The sequence below is a fragment of the Sus scrofa genome, chromosome 4 (genome assembly GCF_000003025.6).
Source record: "Sus scrofa isolate TJ Tabasco breed Duroc chromosome 4, Sscrofa11.1, whole genome shotgun sequence".
Taxonomy (NCBI): Eukaryota; Metazoa; Chordata; class Mammalia; order Artiodactyla; family Suidae; genus Sus; species Sus scrofa.
The window spans coordinates 74,353,738-74,372,628 of NC_010446.5; the positions used below are offsets into that span (position 1 = coordinate 74,353,738).

At 41.3% G+C, this 18,891-nt stretch overlaps 2 protein-coding genes across 6 annotated transcripts in view; one reads left to right on the forward strand and one right to left on the reverse strand.

Moving 5' to 3' along the window:
- Positions 1–3,983, reverse strand: part of SDCBP (syndecan binding protein) — a 61,780-nt gene extending 57,797 nt beyond the window's left edge. Inside the window, exons 1-3 of the mRNA XM_021088485.1 lie at positions 3,711–3,983; positions 3,107–3,195; positions 1,673–1,781 (exon numbers count right to left, since the gene is read on the reverse strand). The gene's annotated coding sequence lies outside the window, so the exon portion shown is untranslated. The remainder of the gene's footprint in view (positions 1–1,672; positions 1,782–3,106; positions 3,196–3,710) is intronic.
- CYP7A1 (cytochrome P450, family 7, subfamily A, polypeptide 1) overlaps positions 1–18,891 on the forward strand; it is a 29,528-nt gene extending 10,637 nt beyond the window's left edge. Inside the window, exons 3-9 of one of the 5 annotated variants that reach the window (XM_005663076.3) lie at positions 3,878–3,991; positions 9,573–9,688; positions 11,270–11,510; positions 12,918–13,495; positions 15,581–15,711; positions 16,388–16,563; positions 17,413–18,891. In XM_005663076.3, coding sequence (XP_005663133.1) covers positions 9,609–9,688; positions 11,270–11,510; positions 12,918–13,495; positions 15,581–15,711; positions 16,388–16,563; positions 17,413–17,712 — 1,506 coding nt within the window. In that variant the 5' untranslated portion in view covers positions 3,878–3,991; positions 9,573–9,608 and the 3' untranslated portion in view covers positions 17,713–18,891. 5 annotated transcript variants of the gene reach the window in all.

Sequence of the window (18,891 nt, forward strand, 5' to 3'; positions counted from 1 at the left end):
GTTTCTACAGTGTTTTCTAGGTTCTAGTTCATTGTTCCATCCGTGCGAGTTAAGGAAACCAGACAGAAGTAACCCTAACTACAGAGGAAATGTCTGTGTACATGGATGTCCACTAGAGGGCGGTATAAGCATTAACATTAAAAAAAAAACCTGACAATCAGATTTCTAGCACAAACACACAACAGTGGAAAAAAAGTTAAGAACTCCAAAGTAACAAATTTAACTTTTCATATTACCTTCTGGTTTGTGCTATAGTTGGGGCATGTTTAATATTTTTTAAAAAATGCACATTAATAGGAGAAAAAGTAAGCAAATGTCAGATACAAGCCTCAAAATATAGGAAGCAAAACAGAATTTAGGAGAGAAGATAGGCAATTCAACAATAATAGAGGCTTCAATACCTAACTTTCAAATTTCAAATAACTTTTTACCTTAAGAACCTAGAAAAAGAAGAGCAAGATAAACCCAAATCAAGCAGCAAGAAGGAAATAATAAAAATCAAAGCAAAAGTAAAAGAAATTGAACATAGAAAAATAGATACAATTGACAAAACCAAAAGTTGGTTCTTTGAAAAGATCAACATTGATAAATCTTTAGCTAGATGACAAGAGAGAAGACTCAAATCACTAAAATGATGAATAAACAAGGAGACATTACTACCAACATCACAGAAATTCAAAAAAGAAAAATAAGAGAATGCCAAGAGCAACTGTATGCAAATAAATTAGATAAACCAAATGAAATGGGTTCATTCCAGAAAGATGCAAACTTTCTAAATTCGTGCAGAAAGAAATAAAATTTTGAGTAGACCTTCAACACGAAAAATACTGAAGTCGAAATTAAAAAAATAAAATTCCTGGAATGAAAAACTCAGAACCAGATGGCTTCACTGGCAAGTTCTATCAAACACTTAAACAAGAATTAACACACAATTCTTCACAGATTCTCCCAAAATTAGAAGAGGAGGGATTACTTTCACATTCTACAGTACCAGTTTTATCTGATACCAAAATAAGATAAAGTTACCACAATAAAATTAACCACAGACTGGAGTTCCCATCATGGCTCAGTGGTTAACAAATCTAGGAACCATGAGGTTGGGGGTTTGATCCCTGGCCTTGCTCACTGGGTTAAGGATGGGGCATTGCCATGAGCTGTGTTGTAAGTCGCAGATACAACACAGTTCGGATCCCGAGTTGCGGTGGCTCTGGCGTAGGCTGGTGGCTACAGCTCCGATTAGACCCCTAGCCTAGCCTGGGAACCTCCATATGCCACAGGTGCAGCCCTAGAGAAAAAAAAAAAAAAAAATTAACCACAGACCAATATTCTTTATGAATACAGGTGCAAAAATCTTCAACCAAATAAATATTTGCAAACTGAATACAGCAACATGTGAGAAGCATTATAAACCATTACCAAGTGTGATTTATCCCAGCAACACACAAGTGATTCAACATGTAAAAAATAAAATTAAAATAAAAATAAATGAAATACATCATATTAATAAGGATAAAACCCCCATGATTATATAAATAGATGCAAACAAGATATTTAGTGAAAATCCAACATTTTTTCATTATAAAAACACAGAGAAAATAAAACCTAGAAATAGAAGGGCCCCTCCTCAAGATGACAAAGAGTATCTATGAAAACTCCACAGCTAACATCATACTTTAATGGTGGAAGATGAAGCTTCTCTCCTCTAAGGTCAGAAACAAGGCAGGGCATCTGTGCCCTGGCCACTTCTATCAACACTGTACTGACGTTAGATCCAGGGCAGTCTGGCAAGAAAAGGAAATAAAAGATACATATTTGAAAGGAAAACCCAATTTTCAGAAGACAGTATCTTTTTTATAGGGTGGCATATGGAGGTTCCCAGGCTAGGGGTAGAATTGGAGCTGTAGCTGCTGGCCTATACCGAAGGCTACAGCAGTGCAGGATCCAAGCCGCATCTGCCATCTACACCACGGCTCACAGCAATGCCAGATCCCTTAATCCACTGAGCAAGGCCAGGGATCGAACCTTAGTTCTCATGGGTGCTAGTCAGATTCGTTTCCACTGAGCCACGATGGGAACTCCAAGAGAACATTATTCTTGCATGTTGAAAATTGTAAAGGATCTCCTGTTGTGGCTCAGAGGGTTAAGAACCCAACATAGTATCCAAGAGGATGCAAGTTCCATCCCTGGACTAGCTCAGTGGGTTAAGGATCTAGTGCTGCTGCAAGCTGTGGGATAGATGGCAGATACAGCTTGGATCCAGTTTGGCTATGGCTGTGGTGTAGGCCTGCAAGCTCTGGCTCTGATTCAACCCCTAGCCTGGGAATTTCCATATGCAAAAAAGAAAGAAAAAAGAAAATCACAAAGTATCCACCAAAAAACCTTGGAGCTAATAAACAAGTTCAACAAAAGCAAAATCAGCACCCCCAACATCAGCTTGTTTCTATACACTAGCAATGAACAATCTGTAAATGAAATTGCAAAAACAATTCCTTGTAAATAGCATCAATAAGAATAAAATATCTTAGGAATACTTTTTTTTATGGCCACACCCACGGCATATGGAAATTCCTGGGCCAGGGACTGAATCCAAGCCATAGCTGTGGCAACGCCAGATCCTTCACCCCACCTATCCTGAACCACACCTCTGCGGCGACGCAATTCTTAACGCACAGCACCATAGTTCGAACCTCCAGGAAGAAATTTAACAAAGAGAGTGCAAGATTTGTAAACTGAAAACCTGAAAATGTCATTGAAAGAGATTAAAGACTTAAATAAATGGAAAGACATTCCTGTTAATGGATCAGAAAACTTAGTGTTAAGAGGACATTACTCCCCAAATTGATCTACAGAGAGAATTCAATCCCTATCAAAACTCCAGCTTTTTTTTGGGGGGGAGCAGAAATTTACAGCTTCATTCTAAAATTCACATGCAAATGTAAGCGATCGAGAATATCCAGAACAATCTTGAAGAACAACAAATCAGGAAGACTCACATTTCCTGATTACAGAACTTGCTACAGGCCTATAGTAATCAAGACTGTGATGCTGGCCTAAGGATAGACACATGGATTGATACCAAAAAAGAAGTCCAGAAATACATCCTTACCTGAACGTCAGTTGATTTTCAAAAACTGCACCAAGAGATTTCAATGGGAACATTCATTTCCACAAATGCTGCTGGACAACTGAATACTCCTGCACAAAACAGTGAACAAGGACCCCCAACCTTCATACCATATACGAAACTTAACATAAAATGGACCCAAAGCCTACATGTAAGAACTAAAACTGTAAAACTCTTAGGGGGAAAACAGGCGTTAAGTCTTCTTGACCTTGAATTAGGCAATGTTTCTTAGCTATGGCACTCAAAGTATAAGTAACCAATTAAAAAAATGGGTAAATTGGGCTTCGACAAAATTAAAAGCCTTTGTGCACTCAAAGATACTATCGAAAAGGCGAAAGACAACCTGCAAAAGGGGAGGAAATGTTGGAAAATCCTATCTGTGAGGGTACGGCCTGCAGAGTACGGAAAGAACTCTTACACTCAAACAAAAAGACAACCACGGAGCTAAAAAATGAGCAAAGGATTTAAACAGACATCCTCCACAGAAGATTTACAAACCGCCAACAATCACATAAAAAAAAAAAAATGCTCAACATGATGAGTCATTAGGGGAATGAAAATCACCAAACGCATAATGAGATATTACCTCATACCCACTCTGACGGCCATAACTAAAAACAGAGACAATGGAAACTGCTGACAAAGCCCTGGAAAACTGGAACCTTCTTACATTGCTAGTTAGACTGTAAAAGAGTGCACCCACTTTGGAAAACGGTTTGTGCAAAAAAGTTAATGGGAGTGTTCCCGAACCAGGTTTGTTTGCCCAGCGCCCAGACAGCCAGAAGCCAAGACACCAAGACGCTAAGGTTGGCAGCCGAGGAAGGGGTTGCTCACGAGGCCGGGAAATCGAAAATCCACCTCCCAAAGGTGAGGGGCTTGGGCTATTTATGGACTAAAGCCAAGGCGTGGCTGGTGTAGGGGCGTGGGCAGCGTGGGCAGCGCAGGCAGAGGTGATTGGAGATGAAAGAAAGGCGAGTGAACCTTCCTCCTGCGCAGGTGCAATTAGCTGTGGATGCGGGGTCTGAGGGTGGGGGTTTGCGTCCTCTGATGTCAAAGGTCCCGGATCAGACATTTGAGCAGGAGCAGTAGGAGGATCTGTGGCCCCAACTGGCTTGAGCTCAAGCTGGACACAGCTGAGTCCAAGTTCCTGGCCAACAACTCAGGAAAGCATCTTGTTTAGGCTACGTGGAGGGCAATTAAAGTAGCTTGATGAGTGAAGGCAGGTGGCAGCACATCATTTCTCGAGCAAGTTACAGGTTAATGGACCTAACTGCTCTAGGTTTCAGCAGAGCTCCGATATGACCCTAGGACCCAGCAAATCCACCCTTAGCTGTAGACTCAGGACTGAAAACATACATTGCCACGGAAACAGGAATGTGAATGTTCACAGCAGCACGATGCATAACAACTAAAAAGTGGAAAAAAGTCCAGCCTTCCCTCCCTCTTCCCCGCGCCCATCCTCCCCTCCCGGTGTCTCCTTCCTCTCTCCCCCTGGGCTCTCTTACCCTCCAGGTGAGGTTGGGGGGACCCCTGGGTCCCAGGGACCATTGCTCTCACTTTCCTCTGTCCTGGATAAACTCAGATTAAGGAGAGACTTAAAGCAAAGCTGCCACTTAGCTTTCAAGTCCAGTCCGAGGCCCCCCGTTACCTAGGGGGACAGGTGTTCTCCTGTGACACAGCACAGCAGGGGCTGCACTGGGGCTCAAAACAGTATTTGAGGATAAGATATTCTGTATATACTGTAACAACACTGGTTTTTTTTTTCTAAAATAAAAGATGAAGACGTGACTCAAATGGGAAGACACTTTGCCTAAGAGCTGCTTATGAAAAGGGACCCCCCCACCCCCCGTTAATCCCAACACGACCCCTCCCAGCCCTTTCCGCATTGTTCTGCCTCTGACCCAGGGGCCCATCCCCCGCCCCAGTGAGGCTCCAAGAATGGGCAAGGTTTTGCATTAACGGAATTGATTTGACTTGTGAATTCAAGAAAACAGCTGGTGTGACTCAGTCGCTTGACCACATTCACAGCTCATTCTACTTAGAGGACCCGCTGATGGGTGAATCCCCAACCACATTCACAGCTCATTCTACTTAGAGGACCCGCTGATGGGTGAATCCCCGTGAGCTTTGTTTACTGCATTTCTTAATAGAAACCTCATCTGTGCCATCGGGTTACATAAGCGAATAGGCTGAGCCGTTCCCTCTGCTTTCGGTCCCTCTAGTTCCCAGGTTTTGCCTGGATCTGTTGGGCGGAGCTGGGGTGTGGGACACGGCCCCTCTGCTCTCTGAGGCCCAGGAGGAGCTCTCTCTCTACTGGCACCGTGTGCCCTTCACGGTGCCTCACACCCAGGGGGATGGACAGACTCTGGCAGGCGTGAAGGCTTTCGATACTAAGCCCGGTCCATTCCAGGCCTCTGGCAACTAAAACACACTCCTTTCTGCCTGAGGGGGTCACTTACCCTTCTGCCTGCTGCTGTGGGAACCCCACAGGCTAGGCCTCCTGGCTTCCTCGTGCACCACTGTGTTCCCAGTGTAGACCACCGCCCCGGCACATGTAGTAGGTGCCTAGCGTGTGTGTGTGTGTGTGTGTGTGTGTGTGTGTGTGTGTGTATGGGGGGGGAATAAAACTTCACAATGTCAAATGTAGCAGAGAAGAAAAAAGCAAGCAAACAACGTTCCCACTCAGCTTGCATTTATTTATTTCCGGTCACTGGGATCACTTTGTCACAGAATCCACACCCGAAACTCTATGTGTTTGACTCACCAGGAACCCTGGTGGGTATTTCTTTGCAGCCTGTTAATAGTTTTGAGAGCTGTTAAGAAGCATCTGAATTCCCCCTCACCAGAGAGGCAGCACGTTAGGGGTGTGATAGATGCCATGTGTGGACGTGTGACAGTAATAAGAAGTGACACATGCAGAGGAAAGACAGAAACTGTATGTAAACAAGAAAAATATGAGTTGATATTCCCGCCTCAGCTTTTTCTCAGCCCACCAAGGAGAACTGGGTGTGTGTGCTTCCTGGGCTTTCGTTGTGTGGAAGAGGGACGGTGTGGCCAAAGCGGGAAGACCAGCCTGGGTTAGGAGAATCAGGCTGCACCCGAGGGAGCTCCTGCAGTTCTGAGAGAGGCGTGAGGAAGGCAAGACTTAAGAAGTTTTCCTGGAGTCATCAATGGACTTCTCTTTTACCATTTGGAAAATCTTTTTTTTTTTTTTTTTTTTTGGTCTTTTTGTCTTTTCTAGGGCTGCACCTGCATCATATGGAGGTTCCCAGGCTAGGGGTGGAATCGGAGATGTAGCCGCTGGCTTACACCACAGCCACAGCAGCTCAGGATCCAAGCCGAGTCTGCGACCTACACCACAGCTCACAGCAACACTGGATCCTTGACCCACTGAGCGAGGCCAGGGATCGAACCTGCAACCTCATGGTTCCTAGTCAGATTCATTAACCACTGAGCCACGTCGGGAACTGCCTAGAAAATCTTTTAATTTTGCCAAAATTATAGAGTCACAGGAAGTTGCAGATAATTCCAAGGGGTCCCAGGTACCCCCTTTCCCCCCACATGTTCATTTCTATTTGTTTGCTTGAGAGTTGACTCCAAAGCGTTAAAATGTTTGGCTGTCAGATGGCTGTGTTCTCTGACTATGATACCCTGTTGTGACAGCCACTAAAGGTTCTGCTTTTAACGGAGTCATGTAGAAAACAGACATAGTAATTCAATAAGGCATATCAGTCTAAATATGCTTAACATACACAATGCCTTGCAAAAATCTAAATAGATGGAGAAATCTAGGTACTGCCACACAATGCTTGATATTCATAATTATGATGACAAATAGCCTGTGAAAAAATATATACGGTCTCTGTTTAAGGAGGCAAGAATCATGAAATAAATCTATGGATTCTGTAGCCAAAAACTGGAAACAAACCAGATTGCCCCCCCACATCCCCCGGCGGGAGACCAGTTATTAAATCATAGTACATTCAGTCAATGCAAGACTATGCACACGTAAGAAATGAAGAGGTCTATACAGACACATATATAATACCTACATATTGTGGGAAATACCCGTAATACTGTATTCATTTTTTTTTTCTGTCTTTTCTAGGGTCACACCCGTGGCATGTGGAGGTTCCCAGGCTAGGGGTCTAATTGGCCTACACCAGAGCCATAGCAACTCGGGGTCTGAACTGCATCTGAAACCTACACCACAATTCACAGCAATGCTGGATCCTTGTCCTACTGAGTGAGGCCAGGGATCGAACCCCCAACCTCATCGTTCCTAGTCGGATTCGTTAACCACTGAGCCACGACAGAAACTCCTGTATTCATTTTTTAGTGCTATAAAAAACCCGAAGTCTTTCCTAGAACCCCATCATGGCGTGTGTGTTTATGTGGCTCACAGGCTCTCTCCATGCTGTCAAGAGCGATGGCCAGTTTCGTTGTCGTCTTCCTTGACCTCAGTGTAGCACTTGCGATGTGGATAATCTCTCATTTTGCTTCCAGCACCCCTCCCTTTGCTTCCTGTGCGTTTTCCTCCTGGCTTGTCTGGACCCATCTCCTCTTTTCCTGCTCTCTGACTGACCTCAAGGAGAGAGCAGCTCTCTGGGCTGACATTGGGCTTGACTCTCTTCTGGCTTTATTGCGTCCCTCAGTGATCTGATAAGGTCTTTGGGCTTTAAATGCCATCAAATGCCAGTGACTTGAGATTCCTATTTCCACCCCTGACTTTCCTCCCTAGTTTCAGACTCAAGTTCAGTTGTCCACCTGACAACACAGCGATCTGCATAGCTGAGGCGAGCGTTTTGATCTGTTGCCCTCAAAAATCTCTCTCCCCGCTCTAAAGCATCCCTATGGCAACTAGCTCTTGCCTATCTTTTGGGCTTGTGTCTTCACCCAGGTTCCTCTTATTCATCTCCTCCCATCTATCCTACTTCTTTCTGCTTCTTAATACAGAGAGATACCCCAGGTTCCCTAACTCAGGACTTTGGCACCTGCTGCTCTCTGCCTGGAGTTCTCTTCCTTCTGTTTTTCACTTGGCTAATCCCTTCTTGTCATTCAGATCTTAGAGGCTACCTCCTCTGAGAGACCTATCTATCTCCCATCACTCTCATCTCCCAGTAGCTCTGTAGAGCTTGTTTTATTTTATTCATGTCATATCTTATTATCTGTCTCTCTACTGAAATAGTTTATTCATTAGAGTGGGGGGATTGGTGTGGTTTTTTTCTGGGTTTTTTGTTTGTCTATTTTGTATTGTTTTTTTGCTTTTTAGGGCGGCATTCATGGCACATGGAATTTCCCAGGCTAGGGGTCGAGTTGGAACTACAGCTGCCAGCCTATGACACAGACACAGCAACGCAGGATTTGAGCCACGTCTGTGACCTACACCTCAGCTCAGGCAACGCCAGATCCCCGACCCTCAGAGCGAGGCCAGGGTTTGAATCCGAGTCCTCATGGGTACCAATTGGATTCAGTTCCACTGCACCACAACGGGAACTCCCTTCATTAGAGTAGGAATCTGTTGGTCTTAATAATCCTGTAGCCAGAATGCCTTTGAAGACTTCTTGGCACAGAATAGGTGCTCAATTACTGTTCAAGTGTGCATAGAACTAAAGTGTGGAAGGAAAAATATCAAACAGCGGCTGTTACCTCTGAGTGAGCAGTAATAGAGGAGGTAAACTATGAATTGACTTTCCCTTTCGACCAAGATATGTTTCAGTTAGTCTTCAATTGTTTGAAATGAAATTGTATTCCTTTAGCAATCAGAAAAATTACAGAACATATTTCCAATTAGAACAAAATGGCTGATGAAGTCCGAAGGCTTTAAGATAAACTGTTTTTAACTGGAAGATGCAATTATGTGGATGTTTGGATGCATCTAGAAGATGCATTTTTCAGGACATTAGGTAAGTAACATGTTACCATATATAGTAACATGGCTATGATTTTGTAAAAGTATTGAAACATGAAGCACAGAAACATTTCACTCAGTTCACTTTCCTTTGAACTTGGCCACTATCTCTCTGATAAATCATTTCAACTGATTTCTTCTCAAAGGTAAAAAGACTAAATCATTAGCTTAATAATTACACTGATTTTTCCTTATTATGGCTGACATCTCTATGTGAGATGTTGATCCTGTACAGATTTATTTGTTCTTTTTATAAGCATACTAAATTTGTAATATTAGCTGTCATTCCCAGGTTTGAACATTAAGTCAACATAGGTTTGAGAGACCTTCAACTTATCAAGTATTGCAGGTCTCTGATTGTTTTGGATCCGCTTCTGATACCTGTGGACTTAGTTCAAGGCCAGTTCTTTTTTTTTTTCTTTTATTCCTAATAGGGTGGTTAATTGTTTGCTTTGGTCACTCAAGTGTACCATTTTACCTTATATATAATGTCTTGCTGGAGCCTCTGTTGTGACGTCCTTACCTTTCTCGCTACAGACGCTCCTCCTCGGAAGTTTGCAGGTGATTCACAAAATGATGAGCATATCTTTGCTTGGGGGGATTGTGACAGCAGTGTGCTGTTGTTTATGGCTTCTTCTTGGAATGAGGAGAAGGTAAGGGAAATTTTACCTGTAAATTGCATTTTTCTTCCTTCATTTAATGCCCTTTTACCTTCACTGTTATACCATAAAGTTGGTTTTCTGTACTTACCTGTGCTAACACTTTCTTCCTTAAGTTTTTAAATGAAAACATTTTGATTTAAAAATTTTAAAGTATCTTTTTATATCTCACAATCTTTTGTGAGGTATAAAAAGATACTTTAAAATTTTGAATAATGACAGTTTCCTTTTTAGTATTGACATATACCAATGGTGATGTAAAAATGGACAAACCTGTTAAACATCACTGGCAGAAATTTTATAAGCTCTATGTGTGCTTATATGTCCGTATAAAGAGAAAGTCTGGATAAGTCAGGATACAAGTGGTAAATTGGATCTGCAGTTCCCATCTTAGGGATTAAATAGATGCTTTGATTAACTAAGTGTTCTCTTTTCAGTCAATTCTTATGTGTTGTGTAGATTCAGCCTGGGCTGGACCAGAGCACAGAGCCTGCATCCATCATTATATTACTCTTTTTTTATTAATGATAATCAACCATGGCAAATTGGGAAACTGCTAAATGTATGAGACATCACTTTTATTTGTATGTATCATTTATAATTGGTTCAAGAAATACAAATAGAGTCAGAGATAGAGCCATAGTTTTTTTAACTTCTGATTGGCTCAGAGACCGTGTGTGTGTGTGTGTGGAGGAGGGGGGTTATGTAAATATTCTCTGCAATATCAACTTCCAAAAACAGAATTACCCAAGGCAGGTGTATCTTTAGTTCTGTAGATTGTTATATGTTGTCTACCTTTTATAGGTTTCTTTGTCCATTAAGATATTTTAATTCAGGCCTGATAGTTTCTATTTTAATTAAACTACTTACCTGCAAACTATGAAAAGAAAATTAAGTCTTTTACGCTATGTCATTCTACCCAGAGGGATAGTGGCTTATGTTGGAAAATAAACATTTATATTCTTAAATAAAAACATTTAAAATAGAAGGAAAGAGCATTGAATTATCATCAATGATCATGGCAATACTTATCTGACAATTTCATTTTATAATATGTTAATTTATCAAATATTTCCCTCTTCAACTATCATTACAGAAGAATAATATATTTAAACTATGAAGATTTTGAAGACTTCAATTCTGCAATTCCTCCTGTTATGCAGTATTCTCTATCTTTAGAGAAAACACATGAAACATTTTGAGATACTTGGGGAAATGATGCCTAGAGAAAAAATCAACACTAGAAAGTAGTTTCATCTCTCTATCAAGAGCAGAAAGCTTATTGGTCTTGTTGATCCTATCCTCCTCATCACCGGGAACAGTGCATAGCGCATATTAGACATTCGCTGTTTGTCGAATGTATACACATGGATGGATGGATGGATTTAACTATCACTGTCACTAGCATATCCTGTTACTAGGTTAATCTAACTCATTTTAGTGAAGGACCCCACCAACAAGAAAAGTATCAATACACTAGCATTTTGAAGTCAGTGGTAAAAAATGAATGTAAATAGATAGAAATGAAGAACGATGTGTAATTTCCCACATCTGTCATCTATTTGTGTCTTACAGGCAAACGGGCGAACCACCTCTGGAGAGTGGGATAATTCCCTATCTGGGTTGTGCACTGCAATTTGGTGCCAATCCTCTTGAGTTCCTCCGAGCAAACCAAAGGAAACATGGTCACATTTTTACCTGCCAACTCATGGGAAACTATGTCCACTTCATCACAAATCCCTTGTCCTACCATAAAGTGTTGTGTCATGGAAAATACCTTGACTGGAAAAAATTTCACTTCACTGCTTCTGCAAAGGTAACTGGGTTTGCATTTATACAGTGATTGGTTTGTTTATTATCTACTTTTCATGCATCCATCTATTTCATCATTTTGATTTACTCGGATTTACAGATAAAGATGTTGACGAGGGTGATCCTTACATGGAGATTCTTGGAAAAACAATGTCTTTTTGTCTTTTTAGGGCCGCACCTGCATCATATGGAGGTTCCCAGGCTAGGGGTCTAATCGGAGCTGTAGCCACCAGCCTATGCCAGAGCCACAGCAACGCGGGATCCGAGCTGCGTCTGCGACCTACAGCACAGCTCACGGCAGTGCCGAATCCTTAACCCACTGTGCAAGGCCAGGGATCAAACACCCAACCTCAGGGTTCCTAGTCGGATTTGTTAACTACTGAGCCACGACGGGAACTTCCTCTTTGAAACATAATGAATCAAATTAGACTTAATCTCTTGGTACTAATTATTTTAAAAAGCAAAATAGGTATAGATTTGCATTTCTTAATCAGCTTATGAAATAAAAGTTAAATGTTTCACTGAGCCAGAGGGCGCTATATGAATGAGACATGTACAAACCTCACTCATGTAAATGATTTCTACGCAAGACCCAGAGCGCATGCAGCATCTGCAGACACAACCTGTGTGCCAAACAATTGATTACTTTTTTTTTTTTTTGGCTTTTTATGGCCACACCCATGGCATATGGAGGTTCTCAGGCTAGGGGTCCAATAGGAGCTACAACTGCTGGCCTACACCACAGCCACAGCAACTTGGATCCGAGCCATGTCTGCGACCTACACCACAGCTCATGCAACACCTGATCCTTAACACTCTGAGCAAGGCCAGAGATCAAACCCGCAACCTCATGGTTCCTAGTTGGATTCGTTTCCGCTGTGCCATGATGGGAACTCCCAATTGTTTAATTTTGTTAAGGAATTGACCAGATATTTTGGGACCACTTAATGCAATCTAAGAGGCTCTTTTATAGAGAAAATCTTAATCAGTATTAGCTGAGCCTCTGCAAAGAAATATTAGACATGGTCTCTGCTACTAAGTAACTTAAAGTCTGGTTCTAGTCTAGAAAGAATACAAAAGAGAACAAATGATTAAAAACCATTCTTGATTAGTGTCAAATTAATGTGCAAATTAACGCAGAAGCATAAGGAAAATATGAAATAGAAGACCGGAGTGGTTGTGAGGAAAGTTTTACTGATAATCCGGGATTTAAACTTGGCCTTGAAGGAAAGGCATGATTTGGCCATTTATCTGTACATTTGTAAATTTGCTTTGAAATTGTATGTAAGAAGTCCAGTTTCCCTTTCTTTAACAAGGAGAGAATCATGAAAGCATCTAATTTGTGTTTCAGCCATTTGCAAATCCTAGGTCAGGTGTAATTTCATTTTTCACATATTTCATTTACCATTAGGCATTTGGGCACAGAAGCATTGACCCCAGTGATGGAAATACCACCGATAACATAAATAAAACTATCATCAAGACCCTGCAGGGTGACGCCTTGAATTTGCTTGCCGCAGCCATGATGGAAAACCTCCAACTTGTCCTGAGACCCCAGGTGGCCCCCCAACCGGAGAAGCCCGCCTGGGTGACAGAGGGCATGTATTCCTTCTGCTACCGAGTGATGTTTGAGGCTGGCTACGTCACGCTCTTTGGCAAAGACCCTATAGGGCACGATGCACAGAAAGCACTCATCCTAAACAACCTTGACAACTTCAAGCAGTTTGACAAGATCTTTCCAGCCCTGGTAGCAGGCTTCCCGATTCATGTGTTCAAGACGGGCCACTATGCCCGGGAGAAACTGGCTGAGGGCCTGCGGCTCCAGAAGCTCAGAAAGAGAGACCACATCTCGGAACTGGTCAGGTTTCTGAATGATACCCTCTCCACCTTAGATGACGCAGAGAAAGCCAAGTCGCTCCTCGCTGTCCTCTGGGCATCGCAAGCCAACACCATTCCGGCGACTTTCTGGTGCTTATTCCAAACGATTAGGTAATGACTAGTAGCTGAAGTCATTTATTTATTTTAGTAGAATGCAGAAATTCAACCATTCTAACTAAAAAAAAAAAAAAGGAGTTCCCATCGTGGCTCAGCGGTTAATGAACCCAACCAGCATCCATGAGGATGTAGTTCAATCCCTGGCCTCACTCAGTGGGTTAAAGATCCAGCATTGCTGTGAGCGGTGGTGTAGGTCACAGACACAGTTCGGATCTGATGTTGCTGTGGCTGTGGTATAGGCCAGCAGCGGCAGCTCCAATTTGACCCCAGCCTGGGAATCTCCATATGCCACAGGTGCGGCCCTAAAAAGCAATAAATAAATAAATAAATTAATTAAAATAAAACAAAATAAGAATGTGCCATTCACCCTTGTAAATGTTTAACAGTATCAGCTCATCCTCTGAAAACAGCTGTGACTGGTACAGGCATCTCACAAAACAGAGACTCTATAAAATCTCAGCTCCCAGGTGAGATTCCAGGGAAGGGAACCCGCTGGTACAGGGTCAATGCGGGCTGTCTGCTCCCAGAGCCCTTGCTCTAACTCCAGGCCGCTTTTCATGATGCCTCCTTAAGTCCATGAATTTGGTCTTCAGAACATAAAAAGACTCTCATGATTGCCACGGCATCGTCAGTGAAAGACGCAGTGCCCATACCTTCCTAATTTGTGTTAACTGCTTTTTTCTTTCATTCAACTAGTCATCACTCACTACCTTACTACAGCCAACTCTGGTGGCTATAGATCAAACATTATATATTGTTATTGATGGGGTTTAGCTAGAGTTTGCCTTTTAAAACTCTATATAACAAAAAACCTACATGCAACCTACATTTTGCACAACGTGATTTCTTTTAGGAATTTGACATTCAAATGGTTTATTGACTTCTTCCAGTTAAATTGGAAGTTTAGTGTCACGAAGACACAGAATTACTACTTCGTACGATTGGGAATGCCAAAGGTTCATTGAGGGCTGATAATTTTATGTCTTTAATATAAAAAATATCTTTAAGCAATTTTAGATATTAAAAAAAGTGCTAATCTGTGTCCAAGGTTAAATGTCTTCCACAGTTTTTACAAGAGAAAGCACCATCTGGAATAAATTCCAGTTTTCACAGTAAGGTTACACCCTGAATTTTATATCATATAGGGAATGAGTAGCTATTTTACGATAATCACACAAAGACTTATCAGTCAGACATTTCTGAGGCTCAGTTTCTGTGATCCTGTTCTATGGATATGTTGCCACGGCACCGAGTGTACAGAAAATGTCAGTGCACTAAAATGAAGCAGCATTCATTCCCCTAAAGTGTTAGAAAAATAAAGTATCTTCTAAATGGAAACGATGTTCTACATGGACTCACATGGATTTTAAGGGTACATTTAAATTTCCTTTGGCACTTTAGCCAGCATTTTGGAATTATTTTATTTATTTATTTATTTATTTATTTTTAAGGGCCACCAGGTGCATCATATGGAAGTTCCCAGGCTAGGGGTCAAATTGGAGCTGCAGCTGCTGGCCACAGCCACAGCCACAGCCACACCAGATCCAAGCCTTGTCTGTTACCAGCATTGCAGCTCATGGCAACTCTGGGTCCTTAAACCACTGAGTGGGGCCAGGGGTAGAACCGACATCGTCACGGATACTAGTCGGGTTTATTTTCACTGAGCCATGATGGGAATTTTCTGATTTATTTATTTGGTTTTTTGGCTGCCCTGTGGCATGTGGAAGTTCCCGGTCCAGGGCTCAAACCTGCGCTGCAGTCACAACCTGCACCAGCACTGCAGCAGCACTGGATTCTTTACCCACTGCACTACGCAGGATCTTCCTAAGACTGTTATCTTAGGTGGAATTTTCCTTCTCAATTTCCATGCATTTGACTGATTTGACCATTGAATCCTTATCAGAATCATTTAAAAGTCTGGCCAAACTCTTACTTCTATGTAGCAAGATGCTTTTAAGGCAACAGTTTTTGCTAATATCCAAGGACTTAAACACAACTATAAAATAAAGTAAAAAATCAATGGGAATGTCCCTTTCCCACTTTCTCTGTATCTTTTCTTTTTCTCTTAACTTTTAATAGGAGCCCTGAAGCAATGAAAGCAGCTTCTGAAGAAGTGAATAAAACACTGGAGAAGGCGGGCCAAAAAATTAGCTTGGACGATAAGCCTATTTATTTGAATCAAATAGAACTTGACAGCATGCCTATACTAGGTGGGTTTGGGGTGTTGGCTCTCATTTGTGATTTTATGTACAACCATGTGATAGCGCTTAAAGCATGACAATAAAAAGGACAGAGATGGGAAGGTCAGGCAGGAACTCGTCATTATATGTATTTTAGCTATTCTCAGCCGGTTCCTTTGTGCCCTCTGTGTCCTTACCAGAACACAGGGCATTATCACACAACACCAGGAGTGGAATGATCAAAACGAGTTCTTGTCAACACCCAGGTGAAGCTGCACTAACCATCCGGAAAAATATTTTTACAGAAAAGTCTTCAGATATTGAATCTCAACAGTGATAAACTTCGAATAATTCCCATAAAAGTGATTTAATGATTTTTCCAATCATGTCAGATGGCTAGTGTTGTGTAGAACTAAGATGATCTTTCCTGAAAATTATGAAAGTCTAGTTTCTATTGATGACCAACAAGATTACATCTTTGTCAAAAGATTGTTAACTCAGATTATCAGATAAAAAATACATTGGGATACAACCAAATCATCGATCACAGCACAGAAAAACTGGAGACGTTTTTACCTGGCCAGCTTCCCAGAGTCTGCTCAGCTTTGTGTTGTTGGCTGCTAGAAGGATTTCAGACTCTGCATTACTTGCCCTTTAAATACTTTGTCCTTCCTTCTTTCTTCCCGCTTCCCTTTAAAACGTTTAGACAGTATCATCAAGGAGTCTCTGAGGCTTTCCAGCGCCTCCCTCAACATCCGGACTGCTAAAGAGGATTTCACTTTGCACCTCCAGGACGGATCCTATAACATCCGAAAAGATGACATCATAGCGCTTTATCCACAATTAATGCACCTGGATCCAGAAATCTACCCAGACCCTTTGGTAAGTGACTCTTCCTCAAAGTTCAGCATCGAGGTGATGTCTACCCAGGTTGAAATAAAGAGGAAAGTTACGATGGCAGGGTTGATTTCATCATCAAACCTACAGGGATTCTCTCCTTTATTATGTCAGATATTCATATATTTTGGAAACTTTAGATGATGCTTGAATTTTTAATTTTTATTCCTGATTTTTGTCATCACATAGTCTCTACTAGATTATATGTGCTGTTGTGATAATAAAGCTGCTGCCTTTCTTCTTCCTTAAAAAGTGCCTCTTTCCAAATCCAGGAAATTAGGGGCTGGTATACAGACTCCTCTAGTTTCTGATCTGAATCCTTCTTTCTAGTTCTGCCTCTTGGGGGAAGGAACTAGTCACCCAGGCAGGAGTGGAGGTATAAAGCTTTCACATTCTCTTTCTCTCTTTTTTTGTCTTTTTAGGGCCACGCCTGTGGCATATAGATGTTTCCAGGCTAGGGGTCGAATCCAAGCTGCAGCTGCCGGCCTATACCACAGCCCCAGCAACACTGGATCCAAGCTGTGTCTGTGACCTACACCACAGCTCATGGCAACACTGGACCCTTAACCCCCTGAGCGAGACCATGGATTGAACCCGCATCCTCATGAATACTGGTCAGATTCTTAACCCTCTGAGCCACAAGGGCAACTCCAGCTTTCACATTCTCATCAGTTGTCCTTAAGTTCTTGTTTCTTCTTACTCTCTGATGGAAGGTGGGGCATTTGTTAAATTGCTGATAGGTTGGATTAAAAAAGAAAATTCCTTCCCAGTTAAGAAAAAGAGAAATTCCTTTAAAAAAATAGCTTATGAATGTGTTTTGTCTCTTTATCACAGACTTTTAAATATGATCGCTATCTTGATGAAAATGGAAAGACAAAGACCACCTTCTACAGTCATGGACTCAAGTTAAAGTATTACTATATGCCCTTCGGGTCAGGGGCTACGATCTGTCCTGGAAGATTATTTGCTGTCCAGGAAATCAAGCAATTTTTGATTCTGATGCTTTCCTATTTTGACCTGGAGCTGGTGGAGAGCCACGTTAAATGTCCCCCCTTGGACCAGTCCCGTGCAGGCTTGGGCATTTTACCACCATCAAATGATATCGAGTTTAGATATAAACTCAAACATCTGTGAACATATGGTTGGAAAAGAGGACAGCTGATGACGTTACAAGACTGCAGATTACCAGTCCCTTTGGACAGACGCTTGAATGGTAGTGGAACGGAGGTGGCAGCAGATCCAGTTGTGTTCACTAGTGCTTGCTTGTGCATCTAACCAATCTAGTGATGGTTTCCAGATGCTATTTCAGACTCTGCAAGGGAAAAACAAAAACAAAAACAAAACTAGTGTCTAGAAGCACCATAATTTGTTTCCATTTGAATAAGTCAGTGAATATTCATAGAACCAGGGACTGAAGATTATTTTCAGAGGAAAAAGTCTTTTTTTTTAGGGTGGAGATATTCCAATTGGCAAACTTTTTTCTTTTTTTCCTAAGGAAAGAGTTTTATTTTTATAAAAGCCATCCAACTATTATGAAAAAGGTACAAATTCACGTTTTAGTGAAACTGCATGATTTTTGACCAGATGTGGGGTGCTTCGGGTGTAAATGTGTACGATAAAGGATATTTTGAAGGACACATCACGCCTTGTAATAAAAAGGAAATGTTTTTCAGGTTTCCCTCTACCCAGAATTCATGATTTTAAAACAACTATCTTGATATCCTGAAAATATTAAAGATGGTTTTGATATTTTCCCCTTAGGTTTTAACTCACTGTTACTGGAAACCCTAATGTCCATGTCAGCTTTCGGCAATCCTGTCCATACTTTCTTTTCATTAGATTTCATATTAATTGGAAGACTTTTTTCAGAAAAGGCAGGTTTTTTTTTTTCTGACATTACTAAACATGCCTCTATGAAAAGAATGTAGCTCTCATGTAATATATTCTAAAATTAAAATTGAGTGAATATGCCTAAAGTGTTCGGGTATGAAACATGCAAAGAATTCATTAAGTGTGGCTTGCACTGTGTTTTATTTAAATACTTTTTATCTTTAAATGACTTGTAGTTGAAGGAAAAATAACGTAAGCCACATGGTTGTGTTTAACTACTGTGTACAACAGTGCTTTGGTAAAATATTTTAAGTACTGAAGATATTAGCTATCATATTTTTATTGATATTTCTGTTTGTATGCGTGAATTATATTTAACCTTTTCCTTGTACTACAAATACTAAGAATATATTGTAACATTTGATAATGTCGAAATGATTCACCTTTCAGAAATAAAAGTGTAAATTTATTATGTTTTAAATG